At 43.4% G+C, this 14,651-nt stretch overlaps 2 protein-coding genes across 2 annotated transcripts in view; one reads left to right on the top strand and one right to left on the bottom strand.

Annotated features, from left to right (window-relative positions):
* Positions 1 to 2,302, bottom strand: part of LOC144822764 (uncharacterized) — a 156,683-nt gene extending 154,381 nt beyond the window's left edge. The window contains exon 1 of the mRNA XM_078680634.1: positions 2,099 to 2,302. Within this exon, the coding sequence (XP_078536760.1) occupies positions 2,099 to 2,140 (42 nt within the window). The 5' untranslated portion in view covers positions 2,141 to 2,302. The remainder of the gene's footprint in view (positions 1 to 2,098) is intronic.
* Positions 2,303 to 5,526: 3,224 nt separating this feature from the next.
* Positions 5,527 to 14,651, top strand: part of LOC144822756 (uncharacterized) — a 177,000-nt gene continuing 167,875 nt past the window's right edge. The window contains exon 1 of the mRNA XM_078680619.1: positions 5,527 to 5,679. Coding sequence (XP_078536745.1) covers positions 5,656 to 5,679 — 24 coding nt within the window. The 5' untranslated portion in view covers positions 5,527 to 5,655. The remainder of the gene's footprint in view (positions 5,680 to 14,651) is intronic.

Below are 14,651 nucleotides of genomic sequence, written 5' to 3'. Positions count from 1 at the left end.
CGCAGATGTACCAGGAAACAGACTTTGATTAAAGAGGACTGGGTACTGGTCAAACAGAAATGGAAACGGCAAACGGACGCTCAGTTTTCTGTCGACACTTTTAAGGTTGCGATGTGCAAAGGACACATGGTGACAGTGCATCGTCCAAGAAAGTCTATCACACTGGACTTTTCACACCTTAAACACCTACCTCAATGTTTGTCAGCTCCTAAGTCACAAGTGAGGCGACCCCACCTAAATGTCCAGATCAAGCACTTGTGTCTATGTCAATGGTGCACCTTAACTACCTCATCCACCCAATCTGGCAGACCAGTGCGAGCGCTTCAACGACTCATCAAGGAACTATGATGCTAATACTGTCTGTACTTTTTATTGAACAAACGGGGAGATGCAGTGTCTTGATACAAGGAGTGCTAGGACCTTTGCGTTTCTGGGCGGACTCTAAACAGAAATTATGTAATCTGCTGGGAGTTGTTAAGGTGTGGTCATATAAATTACGATGCAATGTGTGCAGTATGTGATGCTACATGGAGGAATAAAGAGGTCTGTTACAGAGTTCCATGTGTGTGTGATCATTTGCATGCTCCCGGGCTGTGGAAGTCACCACAGATATCAGAACAGCAAAAATCCACACAGCATAAACAAACACTCAACACGTTAGGCAATACCTTGCACACCCATCTGACACAACTCAGATATTTCATATAACTGGGTATCAAAAAACTCACAAACAAACATATGATAACACACAAATCTGTGAACATATTGATGCGACTGATATATTCTACTAAAAACAGTCAACATCCAACAGAAAACATTAGATTGAAAAGTAAGCATATAGCGGATTATAAAAGAGCTCACAACTGTACCAATCATGTAATATACAAACACAACACACATCTAGTAAGGCTCAGAGGCGACATAAAATCGGACTTTACCAAGTTCACAAAACTACTGTCCAAAAAACAATATTTCCCTCCAAGAAGACACAAAACACATTAAAACACCAGCATCCAACACTGCACAGCTAGCCAGTAATAAAGGGATACTGTTGTATCCAATAGGGCACCACAGTCTCAGTTACTGCAAACACGTTCTTCAAATTGAGCTATGCACGTTTGAGCCATCTGATGTACCCCAGTTGGTAAGGAAAGGAGTTGGCTAACTTGAGCGGTCGACCTCGAATCTGAGGAACTGGGTTAGAGTCTCGGCAACGACGCTGAACATCCTGTGATTCTGAGCAAATCACTTAATCTCCCCGTGCCTAAAATGAATGTGTCCTCATGTAACGTAAAGCGCTCTGATACCCGATACCTTCGGGTCAATTTCGCGTTATATAAAACTCCGTAAAAATAATAAAATAAAAATCAACCACATAGAAAAATAAATAGTATATTAATAACATTAACACGACTGATAATAATACTCAAACAGAAAACAAACTGCTCTGCTACGAATATACCAGGGCAAAAAGATACTGAACAATGCAATCATAAGTGCCACGTTCATCAAATTGTTGAGTTCAAGTTCACGGGGAGGGTGAGAGGACAAGTGTGCCCCCTGGGATGTCCTTAGATGCGTTATGGTCCATGGGCAAGGCCCTGAATATAAGAACTCACCCTAACTCAAAAACAATTCATTCTGTGCAGCACCAACCAACCAGCGATGGATGTCCAAGATGTCCTCATTTGAACCCTGAAAGCAGGGACCAAGTCCTATTAAAACAGGTAGGGTAAAAATCAGTGCAGGCAATGTGCAGTAATGTCACTTGATCCTAAGAAGGACTGTCACTCTTTCACGCCTTGTTTTTCTGAAACTAGGCACCTTGCAATACGGTTGGTTAAGCCAAAAATGTGTTTTTAGCTGTCTCCAGCATGAAACTGCATCTGCTTCAATCGAAGTCAGTAGAGACGTGTTTTTCTTTAAAATCTCCTACCTTGCTGTTCTGAAATGTTGGCATAGCAAGTGTCTGTTCACTGACCTAGCCCGCTGGCAGCACAAACACAAGGCAGTTCACACCACCTGTGTGTGGTTTATTTAAAAAACCAACGACTTCCCCCCCATTAAAACCCCGAGATTCGACCATGGTACTTCTCACCTGGTCTGAAGCCTGCTGGCATAGATCCTGTTTGAGTTCCATTGTAATTCTGCCAGGTGAAAGTAGTGTTTCTCTGCAGATGACAGGGAGGCACTGCCTGAGGAGTGTGGAGGCTGCCACAGACGTGGCCCGTCCTCACTGGACGCCCTAAAATCAAGAAGCTGGAGAGCAGCAGGGTCCGACTAAACCGAAAAGTTCGAAATGGTATTTCTGTAGTTTGGGTACGACTGAGAGCATGCTCGTGGCAGAGACACTGCTCGCCGAGACCGCGTAGGAGGAGAGTTTCCTTTGCACGCTCAGTTTCAGACCCCGGAGAGAAGACGTTGCTATCTTTTGTAATTCTGGCGAACACTGGAAGAAATAATACTCCCTTCTCAGTGATGCTCTGGAGGGGAGATAGGCACCTTAAGCACACACGGTCAGACGTTGGAGTGGCATTGCACCCTTCCACAGTCCGCACAGGGAGGTCTGGAGCAGAGCGCGCTTCCTTGGGACATGCGCCGCTCCTTTGCCCATAGTACACACTCAGCCCTCGAGGAGACAAACAGCTCCCTTTTTATTTATTTATTTATTTATTTGTGTGTTTTTATATAGCGCGGACTTTACCCGAAGGTGTCAGAGCGCTTCACAATAGGAACAGAACTGATACATGAGAACATTACAAGTGAACAAAATACAAAAGCCAACGTTACATTAAATGAAGCAAAAAAGACAATCGTGAGCCAACGAAATACAAGAGGTAGCAAACGGTGCATTACAAAAGTGACAATCGTGAACCAACAAAACAAAAGAGGTAGCAAACGGTGCATTACAGGAGGAAAAAGTGACGTGTGCAGGTTACAAAAGCGTACAAAGTAAACAAAGAGGTGTAATACTGCAATATATGAAGGGCACTCAAGCATAAAAACAAACATTACGTAGGCCATGGTGGCACTTGTGCAGGTATCGAAAATAAACAAATGTAAGAGGTAGAAAACAGTGTGTTACACGAGAAAGTGACGGGTGCATGTTACACACGAGTACCAAACACAGGAAGAAAGATAATACTGCAATAAATGGCAGACTCTCAAACCACAATAACACACTGGGAAGACACTTCCATAGTCATGTAAAGTAGATTTTTCTATAGTGGAAGGGCTTCCTTCAGATAATAGAGAGGGCAAGGATTCCATTTGGAAGTGTCTTTGAAGGAGGAGAACTTTGAGGTTAGTTTTGAAAGCCTGGGAGGAGGTGGTGGTCCGGCGCTGCGGCGGAAGGGAGTTCCAGATTCTCACCGCGTTGCTTGAAAAGGATTGTGCCATCGTTCTTTCCTTCTTGAAAGTGGGAGGTTCAAGCAGGAGATTTTCCGCATTACGTGATGGTCTAGAGCCTCCAGAGAGTTTCAGTTTATTCGCCAGGTAGCGAGGAGAGGAGTGCAAGGCTTTGTGAGTGATACAAGCAGTCTTGTAGATGGCTCTAGCCTCGATTGGAAGCCAGCGGAGGGTGGATAACATTGGTGTGATGTGGTCGCTTCTTTTGGCCCGTAAATGAAACGAGCTGCTGAATGGAAGACCGATTTGAGGGGGGACAGGTGGGATTTGGGGAGGCCAGTAAGAAGAGAATTGCAGTAGTCAAGTCTGGAGAGGACCAGCGATTGCACCAGGGTTATAAGGTCCTGCTCCGGGAAGAAGCGACGGATTCCCCAAAGAAGGCGCAGATGGTAGCGAGCAGACTTTGCAATGGAATTGATGTGGGGGGTTAGATTGAGTTTTTTGTTGAGGATGACACCCAGGGATTTTGTGCTGTCGGCAATGATGGGTTTAGTGTTCAGTAGATTCAACTGATCCATCCAAGATTGCACCGGGGGAGGAGAGATTGAAGAGGAGAAGAGGAGGAATTTGGTTTTGGAGGGGTTGAGAATCAGTTGATGAGTAAACATCCAGTTATGAATGGAGTAGAGAGTAGAGCTTAGGATCGAGAGATCGTGAGTAGAGGCAACCTTGAGGTAGATTTGAGTATCGTCAGCATAGAGATGATAGTGGATCCCGGATTTACTTAGGAGATTTCCTAGTGGTTCTAAATTGAGGTTAAACAATGTGGGTGCAAGTATAGAGCCTTGAGGAACACCTTGACCTACCGCCACAGGAGATGAAAGACTGTTTTGATCATTTGTGATCTATCAGAGAGGAAGGAGGCAAACCATTTAAGCACAGTGCCCTCCATGCCCATTCTCTGTTTAAGAATGTTGAGGAGGGTGTTGTGATTGACAGTGTCAAAGGCTGCAGAAAGGTCAAGGAGAATTAGAAGACAGGAGCCCCCCGAGTCGAGGATCCTCAGAGCGTCATCAACCACTTGCAGTAGGGCTGTTTCAGTGCTGCAGTTTTGAATGAAGACAGACTGGAAATTGTCAAGAAGATCATTGTCCTTGATATGACGAGAGAGTTGTTTTGCTACACATCTTTCTGTAACCTTCGCAAGAAAGGGTAAGTTAGTGATGGGGCGGAAGTTGTTGAGGTCAGACGCATCAGCAGTTGTTTTTTTAAGAAGCGGGGTGACCTGCCCAGTTTTGAAGGAGACAGGAAGGGAGCCTTGATAGAGGGAGAGGTTGACCAGAGTGGTCCAGTAGGAGAGGGAAAGGGTATAAAAGTCAATGGCAATGGCACTGGGGATGGGGTCCAGATGATGGTTGGAGGGCTTTGTTTCGCGGATGCATTTGAGAAAGGCATCTTCAGATATGGGGTCAAAGTTGGCTAAGGAACTTGCACTCCTCTGGAGGGGTAGGATGAGCGACCTGATCCACAAGAGATTTCACTTTTTCGTCGAAGAATAAAGCGAAATCCGCTGCTCTCTTTGCAGAGTCCTCCAACTTCCTTTTGCACGTACATTGACACCTTAGATGAAAAGTATCTTTGTTTTGCACGCTGAGACCCCGATAAAAAGATAGATTTATCTTGCGACAAATTCACTGGCATCTTGGAGAAGGAACTGCTTTCTTGTGCATACCAATAACACCCCGGAGGAGAGCTAGCATTACCCCTTTGAAAGCTCCGCGTGGGGCCCGTTTTTTGAAGCTTACACGAATATTACACCTTTGCAATTAGTCCGTGGTAATAGCCTTATGTGTATGAGACAAGTGTGTGAGGAGAGCGTGTGGGGTCAGCCTTTATAAAAACTATCAGACATTATTGCTGTACGGGTCAATGTCTTGCATTAATGTTGTCTGTCTGTACCACGCTTGATCAGATGTGGTCCCTATCCCATCTGTGAGAGCGCACTGTGGAGATTTATTAGGATAATCAGTGTCTCTGCCCTGAGCTTGCTCTGTACGCACGTCGCAGCTGCGTGTCGAGCTATTCACCTGTGCGCGCGGATGATGTCTCTGCGCATGTCCTCTAGATAAGTGTTTCGCATTGTAGCGCATGCGCAATAGAATGTTTTCGGCCCTAGCACACAGTGAGTGCTGTAAGGAAGGTCTTTGTCTGGTTGAGACTAAGTATCAATACTTTTCCTGGCTCCAGGTCTGTGACCCTTTGCCGAAGGTCCCTGAAGAGAAGGCTCATACGCTGCAGTGCAGAGGGATGTCCGGGCTGGGGTCAGCTGAGGTGAGTAAATTGCTTCTGCAAGGCGGGAGGCACACCAGCATATTGGAACCGCCAAGAAAAAGAGCAGACAGAGGGAGAATTTCTAGACCACACGACAGACACCAGAATCAGGACTATTTTAAGAAAAAGCTACTGAAACTAGATAAACAGACGAGCAAATCTGACTCGAAAGTGACTCGCCCCCTCTCCACTAGGGATAGTTGACATGTGTGGCGCCGAACGTAATCAGTGTTGCTAACTTGTAGGTCAGCAAACAGTTTGATGACTCCTCTGACCTGACAGTCCAAGGTTAAACGGTAAACCTGTGTTTCAGAAAGAAAGAAAGGCTAGTATCGGTAATGGACACCTAAAAAACACTAGAATGTATTCTTTATTTATTGGAGGAGTGTTATAAAGCGCTTATATGTCACCAATCTGTCACGTCAGAGTACCATAATAATAATATCCACATGTGTAAAGCGCACAATCACCCGTTAGGGTCTCTAGGCGCTGGGGGCCGTCGGGAAGATTAAGCAAGCTACACATGGTGCTGGACTAATCTGCCGCCGGTGCCGGGGATCGAACCGTGATTCCCATATTCCGGAGTCAGTCGCCCTGGCCACGGCGCCACACCTCTTACCATAGAAGATGAGAGGTAAGAAAGGAGGGAGAGGAGGACACCCCCCAACGAAGGATGAGCTCTATGAAAGGTGACTCCGAGAGGTGGCCGGGGTGACTTATAATAATTCAATATTAATTTAGGCTGTGTTTAAGCACTAGGAGGGACATTGAAAGCTCCCTGAAAAGACAGGGTTTGCAGTATTTACTAATTGGATATCATTTTATTGGTTTAATTAAAAATTATAAGAACAAATATGTAATTATATAGGGCACTTGCTTCCACAACTCTGCAGCCGAACATATCTGAAATGAGCAGATGACTCCATTGTCCAAATCAAATGCACTCGTTTTCAAAACTTTTGAAGGATGAACAACTGAGCGAATGGACTGGGATACAATTATTTGGCCTTCATGTTAGTGGCAAATCACTGCAGAAAATGTATTAACTCACCTACCCAAGCTAACAGAATATATAACAATAATCCTTTGTTCACATTTCAGGATGCTTTAGGAACATTTTAATACTGTCTTTGTATTAATACAGCTTTTGAATGTTTGAATCCATTGCAGGAAGAAGTGAAATGGCCATAGGTGACAAGGGATAGCCAGATTATTAGATATTACATGAAATACGTGTAATCTTGATTTTTCTTCTCTGCCACTTTCATGCGTGCAAGAGCTGATCTACAGTATAAAAGTTCAAGGCGCATACATGTGATACAAATGTCACCTGCACAAATGGATAATTAGTATCTAAAGAAACACATCCAGAAGGTACATTTAATACTCAGAGGTAAAAATATAGCCAGGCAAAATATTTTTTAATTGCTGTGGGACAGGCTCTCTCATGCAGAAAAAAAATCATAATTTCCCGTTTAGCGAGAACCCACGAACAATGTTTCACACTGCACAGATGGCTATAGCTTCACAATTTTTCTAATCAGTTGAGGGACTATCTTACTTTTTACTGTAAATGCTATAACCTTTGGGAAGTATTTTTTTTCTAACATAGAGTTGCTCACATAACTACAATGACTGCCAGTGGTAATTTGCCTCCACGTGGGGTTAATTTTAAGTTTGGGGCATTTTTATAATGAATTGTACTTACTGTTTATTAGTAATTTCATCAATGTATGTATTCCACTGGCTTTACATTTATAATCCTGATATAAGCTGACAACTCTGCGCCACAAACTCAACATGCTGCAGTGCTGACCATGCACCAAGTGTACCATAGCGGTGGCAGATGCTTCTCCTGCCAGTCTATATACTCTAGGGGCCAGATGTACGACCCTTACATTTTGCAATTCACAAATTGCCTTGCTTTGCGACTCGCAAAATTCAATTTACAACAGTGTCTCAGACAATGTTAGCGATTCGTAATGGAGTCCCAAATTTCCTTATTTTTTATTTTATTTGAAAGGTTTTATATATCGCTGGCTAGACCCGGAGATATCAGAGCGCTTTACATGAGCATCAGATCATAGTTACAGGTTAAATCGTTACAAAGGTTACACAGTTATTAGAGCATGGCAACATAGTTAATTGTAAGGTCGAGATGAACAATAAGCACAAATACGTAAGGGGAAAAGCAGGCAGGGGGAAAGATTCAGGGGGGGAGAAGGGGAAGTAGACAGGTAATGGAGACGGGAAAGAGGAGGGGAGGGTGAAGGACACTGCATGGAAAGAGGAGGGAAAAGGCGACGGGGACACAAACCGGTAGACAAGTCAAAGCAACGTCGTAAGTCCAGTAAGCTGTGATCCCAGGGGAAGTGGTACCACTTTCCTATCTCAGTTGCGGGAGGATCCCTAAGCACAGTGGACTCTCTCAGAGGGGTCTCTGAGACTCTAAGGCCTACATACTGGATCCTACCCCAAAAAGGGTAGTATTTGCTTTCCCATTAGGAATGGCTAGCACTCCCAGGGATGGTGGCCTGCTGGGGTCAGCAGACCACTTATGTCTGTGAATGCTTTTTAAATAAAGCAGTAAAAAAAAATGCAAACGGGATGCATTTAGAAAAGATAAATGAATCATTTCTGTTTCATTTTGTAAGAGAAGGCAGTGGTCCCTGGGACCACTGCCTGCTCTTAAAAAATATTGTCACACACACTCACAAAGGGGAAGGGGTCCCCTGGATACCCCTTCCCATTTGCAAGTGGCTTACCACCTACTTGAAGTAGGTAGTAAACTGCGAGTGTTTTGCGACCACAAATGCAGTTGCAAAACAATTGTACATTGAAGTGCGAGCCACTATTAGGAAGGGATGCCCTTGGCACGCTCTTTCCTAATAGTGAGTCGCAAATGCTATTTTGCGAGTCACCGACTTGCAAAATAGCGTTTTTACATTCCAGGACCCTTTTTTGCGGTCGTAAATGTGCTGATTTCCCATTTGCAAGTGCAAAAAATGGTCATACATCTGGCCCTAGTACTCCTCTCTCTGACATCACGGCTAGTGCCTCCATTTTTAGGTCGAGCAGACCTACATTCAATGCGTAAGCATTGATTGTGTCTGCTTCAGACCTATTGTGAGCCGTATTTGGGAATGTGGACAACAGTCAGACTCGCGCTTTTTCCTAGTCAGTTTTGACCTCGGGAGCGCGCCGCTGGCTGCTTGCCGTGTGCGCAGTGTCAGTTTTGCTCTAAGGCTGCCTTTCAATGAACACGCTCGCTGCGATCATTATTTCCAAAGCTGGCTTTGGTTTCGTTTTTCCAAGGCTTCTTTTCAATGGACACGCTCGCTGTGATCATTATTTTTAAACGTGGGTCTGAATAATTATTTGAAAGATGGCTTTGAATCATTATTTCCAAAGCTGTGGTTTAAGTAACAACATTACTTATTTGCCGACATGCTTTCACTAATAAGCTAGTTACCATTTTTAAAAGCTATAGCGTTTCACGTTTTTGTTTCTGTAAGAGTCTCTTTCAATTAACATACTCGCTGTTAGCATTACTTTTAAAGGTGCTTTCATTTATTATTCCTAAACATTCGAAATTATTTATTTGTTTGCCTATTATGCTTTCGTTGAAGGCTGCCTTTCAATGAACACGCTCGCTGTGACCATTATTTACAAAGCTGGCTTTCAATTATTCATTTCAAAGTTGTCTTTCAAGTAACATTATTACTTATTTGCAGACATGCTTTCAATAAATAACTACGTTTAAATGAAAGGTTCATAACAGTCGTCAATGCAGTTGGCATTTTTAAAAGCTATAGCCTGCTATCAGTTACGGCGCCGTGCCCCTCTCGTGCCTTACATTCCCGTGCGCACACAGCCAGCCCCCACACCCCTGCACACAGGCACACGTACACACAGGCAGGCACACACACAGGTACAACACACGCAGGCACATACAAGCGCACCCGCCCCCCGTGCTCTCGTGCCTCTCCCAGCCGTGTGAAAGTTGTGCTTTTGAGGCGCGCGACCCGTGGCATTTGCCTTCAAAGGCTTCAAGTTAATTTGCTTTCTCGCCCCCGGTGTTTCTGACTTTTGTCTGCTCTGCCCTGTCGCCCCTCCCCGGTGTTTCTGGCAATCGTCTGCTGTTCCCTTAGGCTCTTTACACCCCCTTCCTCTGTTTCAGTGCGCTTACTGCGTATTTTAAATGCCTATGGCCCAGCTGGACGTAAAAAAAAAAAGCTGCTTTACTGCCTGCAGGTTGCTGCTTAGAGCAAAAAGCCGACCATGTATAGGGACTGCTGAATGTATGTAGTTCCTACGTGCCAGGCTTGGCGTAGCCCATACATAGCTGCTAGACCCCTTCATTTCCGACACTGACTGATGAGCGGACGCCTGACCGAAATTAAACGTCTCTGTGATGGTGAGGGGCTGTCGCAACCTGCAGCTTGTAAATTCCATTCACGGCAAAGTGAGCAGCATATTTGCAGGTAGCGTGTGTTCATTCGGAGAGAGTGCCTTTCTTGATCGGGTCAGGAGTCGTGCCCCCTGCCACTGGGTGTGAAAAGATACAGAGGGGACTGTGTGACCTACAACTCAACTGAGAAGGCAGGGCGTGTTAATTTACACTAGGTTATTGGGTAAAATTGTCTTGTACATTTTAATGCAGTGTGTTGCAGCGCCTGCCTTTTCAGCTCTGGTTACGGAGCATCTGTATAAATAAATAGGGTATCTGGTTTGAGAGCAGAGCCAGTGGCTTACTTTTAATCCCCCCCATATCGCTGGTGGTACTGTCCGTGAACAGTCCACGCCCTGGTGTCTGTCGGCTTTTCTCGGGCTCCGTGTTGACTGGCCCGATGGGTGGGACTGTGCAGCCCCCAGGTTAGTCTGTAGCTTTATTGAAGAACACAATCCGCTTCAAGCATGAGGTCAAGCGCCTCGGTGCTGTGCTCTACAGGGAAGGCACCTAGCAGCAGATGGAGAGCAGCTTTTCACCTCAGTGGCAAACCTAGTTGTCAGAAAAGAAGCGCGACCACGACAAGATCACACATGCATATTCGATGCATACACCCATCAACTTGATGCTGAAACCTCGCCTTTTTACGAAGAAATCTCTTCAAGGTCAAACTGGTTCTTTCAACCACTCTTAATTGCAGTCTACAGGGCATTTACACCCGTGAGAGAAGAGTTGAGAATTACTTTTGTTGTAGATATCTGTATGATAAAAAACAGAATAACATGGCTTGCATCACAGATGCTCTCCTCAAACTGCAGTTATTTGAGCTTTACAGTCACACTAGAAGAGTCATAAGTATCAGAAACTTACGTAACGAATATGAACTTTAATATCCTTTCCCTTTCACAAAATTAAGTTCCCTGGTTGTTTGCGCTCTAGCAGAGACTTCACAGAGCGAACGTCCACTAAAATATAGTACAGCATTATTAAAGACGAAAGAGGGCAACTCGGGCACCATTAGCATTCAGGCATTTAAATTTGCAGCCTTCTATACCCTAATATATTGCTGAGGATGAGCACTTACAAGCCATATCCCTAAACAAACTCATTAGAATTCTAATTGGCAGGAGATGCATGTGTCTTTTAGCAGATGTATGAACGGGGCCTCGCGCAGCCAGCTGGGATTTCGTAATGTTTTCACCCGTGGCCTCTAATCCCCCTCCTTTTCATCATGTCACACACTCCAAATACCACTCAGTGCCACATAATTACACATCACATAATTACACTGCACTCAATGCAACACACACTCCAAATACCACTTAGTGCCACATAATTACACATCACATAATTACACTGCACTCAATGCAACACACACTCCAAATACCACTTAGTGCCACATAATTTCACGTCACATAATTACACTGCACTCAATGCAACACACACTCCAAATACCACTCAGTGCCACATAATTACACGCCACATAATTACATTGCACTCAATGCAACATACACTCCAAATACCACATAATTACACGCAACATAATTACACTGCACTCAATGCAACATACACTACAAATCCCACTCAGTGCCACATAATTACACGCCACATAATTACACTGCACTCAATGCAACATACACTCCAAATCCCACTCAGTGCCACATAATTACACGCCACAGAATTACACTGCACTCAATGCAACACACACTCCAAATACCACTCAGTGCCACATAATTACATGCCACATAATTACACAGCACTCAATGCAACATACACTCCAAATACCACATAATTACACGCCACATAATTACACTGCACTCAATGCAATATACTCAAAATACCACTCAGTGCCACATAATTACATGCCACATAATTACACTGAAAGATACACTCCAAACAATAACACTTTATTTAAGTATTAATTATTAAAAAAATTAAAAGACATTGTTATTTGTAATATCAATACATCTAAGTCACGTAAATACAACACATATTGCATTACAAATGCTATAGGTGTCAAATTTGCGAAAGTTAAAACTATTGGCATTGTAAATGACAAAGCTATTAATTACACTATTTTCAAAACCAACACGTAAATAAAAAATCTGTCATTTACAATAGCAATAGCTCAAACTTTCCTAATGCGAGACCTATTGCATTGCAAATGCTTGTTATATATATATGTAAAGAGATAGAGCCACCCAATAGTCCTGTGAGGACTGGGTATAATCAATCACAAATAAACAAATGTCCTCCAAGGAATCATTTACACCAATTTCAGTGATTAGTCTTGTCACCAAAAGTGATCAATTATTTACTTAGAGCAAGGTTGATACAGTTTTATTACTGTCTTTTATTTTTCAAAACACTTCTTTTGTTTTCTTTTTCAAATATATTAGTATCAAAAATTCACAATTTCAGACATGGCAACAGAATAATACTACAGTTCATTGATTTTCAGTAGTATATGCAACGCCTTATTCTTTCTACATGGAAAAGCTTAAATACCATGTACACAACAACTTATATCATAATCATACAAAATCATATAACATAAATGATATCAATACAAGCAGAGCGGCGTTATGCGTCGACGTTTCGGTCCTCCCTTGGTTTATGAATCCATAGGACCATCTTCAGGACCAGTTGCACAGACTATATCTACAGATAAATATATATACATCAATCAACATTTAAATCAAACACCTTGCAATACAACAATCGTCTAATCATTCCGAGGAAATAAATAAATAAATCCAGACGTGCAAGAACCAATCTGAACCAATAGTGAAAGACCACCACCAAAGTGCTCAATGTACACTATCTACAAAGTATATACAACATAATCTTACCACTAACCACCAGCCGGTGGACGTGATGTCTCAAAAAGGAATTCGTTCGTGGAATCTAAAAAATTAGAGACCAACTACCTATTAGACTTAACCATGCTCTATTACTCCAGAATGCAGTGCCCCAAAAAATTCCGAATCATAATCATACTTACAAAATGTTTGACTCAATCCTGCACATAAATGCGGAGTAGTACCCTGCAATACAAAGCGGTGCCCAAACTCTGTTAATTCAACCGACTTCGTTGACCACTCTTTGATAATTTAACCATTTCCTCGTGAAGTCCACCAAAATGATACTTACAACTTAGACGCACGACGTTTTCAATACCTCCTGCAAATCCAAAACGAAAACGAACTGATTACTACATCAGACCGGCGGGACTTAACACGGAAGGAATAGCCAGCGTACCACTTGCACTTACTTATGTTTTGGAGAAATCGCGTCTATACTTCCTCATGCCACATCGGTCAGGGAATGCCGAAGACGGCGCTTCCGGATGTTTATATCACGTGATCATGTGCAGATCAAACCTATCGTGGTGTTGCAAACATTCATCAACAGGGGCGGCCATGATGGAACGGGAAGGTGCGTAAGGATTAATTGCACAGCCTCCGTTACTGTTGGAAACAACTTATCTTCTACAGTGCGGAATCCGAGTATGGCTATTTGTAAAGTATGTAAATACAGCTTGCCATAGAGTAATCTTACAAACCACACTATCAGTATTTATAAGTGACGGTCACGGTGGGGCAAAAGTGGAAAACGAGAGTGGACATCAACTTAACCATATGTTGGCTATTTGTAAAGATGATTAAGGGCCAGATGTAGGTAGGCTTTTACCGGGTGGTAACGGTCGAATTCGGCCGTTACCACCCGGTAAAAGCAATTTGACATGTAGGTCCCTGTAATTTACAGACTCGGTAAATTTACCGGTAACCGAGTATGTAAAATACCGAGTCGTATCATTACTGATTCCGGACAATTGGTATGTAGGTGGGACTCTTCTGAGCAGTACCACATCGGTATTTTACCATCAAATACTACTTGATGGTAAAATACCGTTTCTGGTGTGCATGCACATGTGTGCATGCACACCTATGCCATACGACAGGCAGACCTGCCCTTAGGGCAGGTATGCCTGCCACATGGCACCCGAGCCTCTTTTGGGGGTGCCAGAGGGTGTCAAAGTGACACCCCCTGCACCCTTGTGACAGTCGGTATTTTCCGATGTGGTAAATACCGACCGGTATATATGCCCAATCAATCCTATGGGCTTCAAAGCCCATAGGAATGCATGGGCATTAACTGGTCGGTATTTACCACATCGGAAATTACCGACTGTTTCCGAATCGGTAATTGCACATCTGCAATTACCTACATCTCGGTATTTTTATTTTCCGACCTCTTAAATACCGAGTCGGTATGACTCGGTATTTAAGAGGTCGGTAAATAAAAATTACCTACATCTGGCCCTAAGTCATCACGATCAGACAAGGCTTGGAGAACTAACTTATCTTCCTTCGAGAAGTTAAACTTAACATATTTTCTCTCACTGAAAAGCTGTTGTACTTCATTCAACACAACATTTTCGAATGTGATCAGATCTTTTGGCATTACAGTCGTGGGTGGGAAGAAGGTAGACGGACATTTTAGACCACTGATGTTTGTG

The sequence above is a fragment of the Lissotriton helveticus genome, chromosome 1_1, assembly GCF_964261635.1.
Source record: "Lissotriton helveticus chromosome 1_1, aLisHel1.1, whole genome shotgun sequence".
NCBI lineage: Eukaryota > Metazoa > Chordata > Amphibia > Caudata > Salamandridae > Lissotriton > Lissotriton helveticus.
This window is presented reverse-complemented; position numbering and strand designations above follow the sequence as displayed.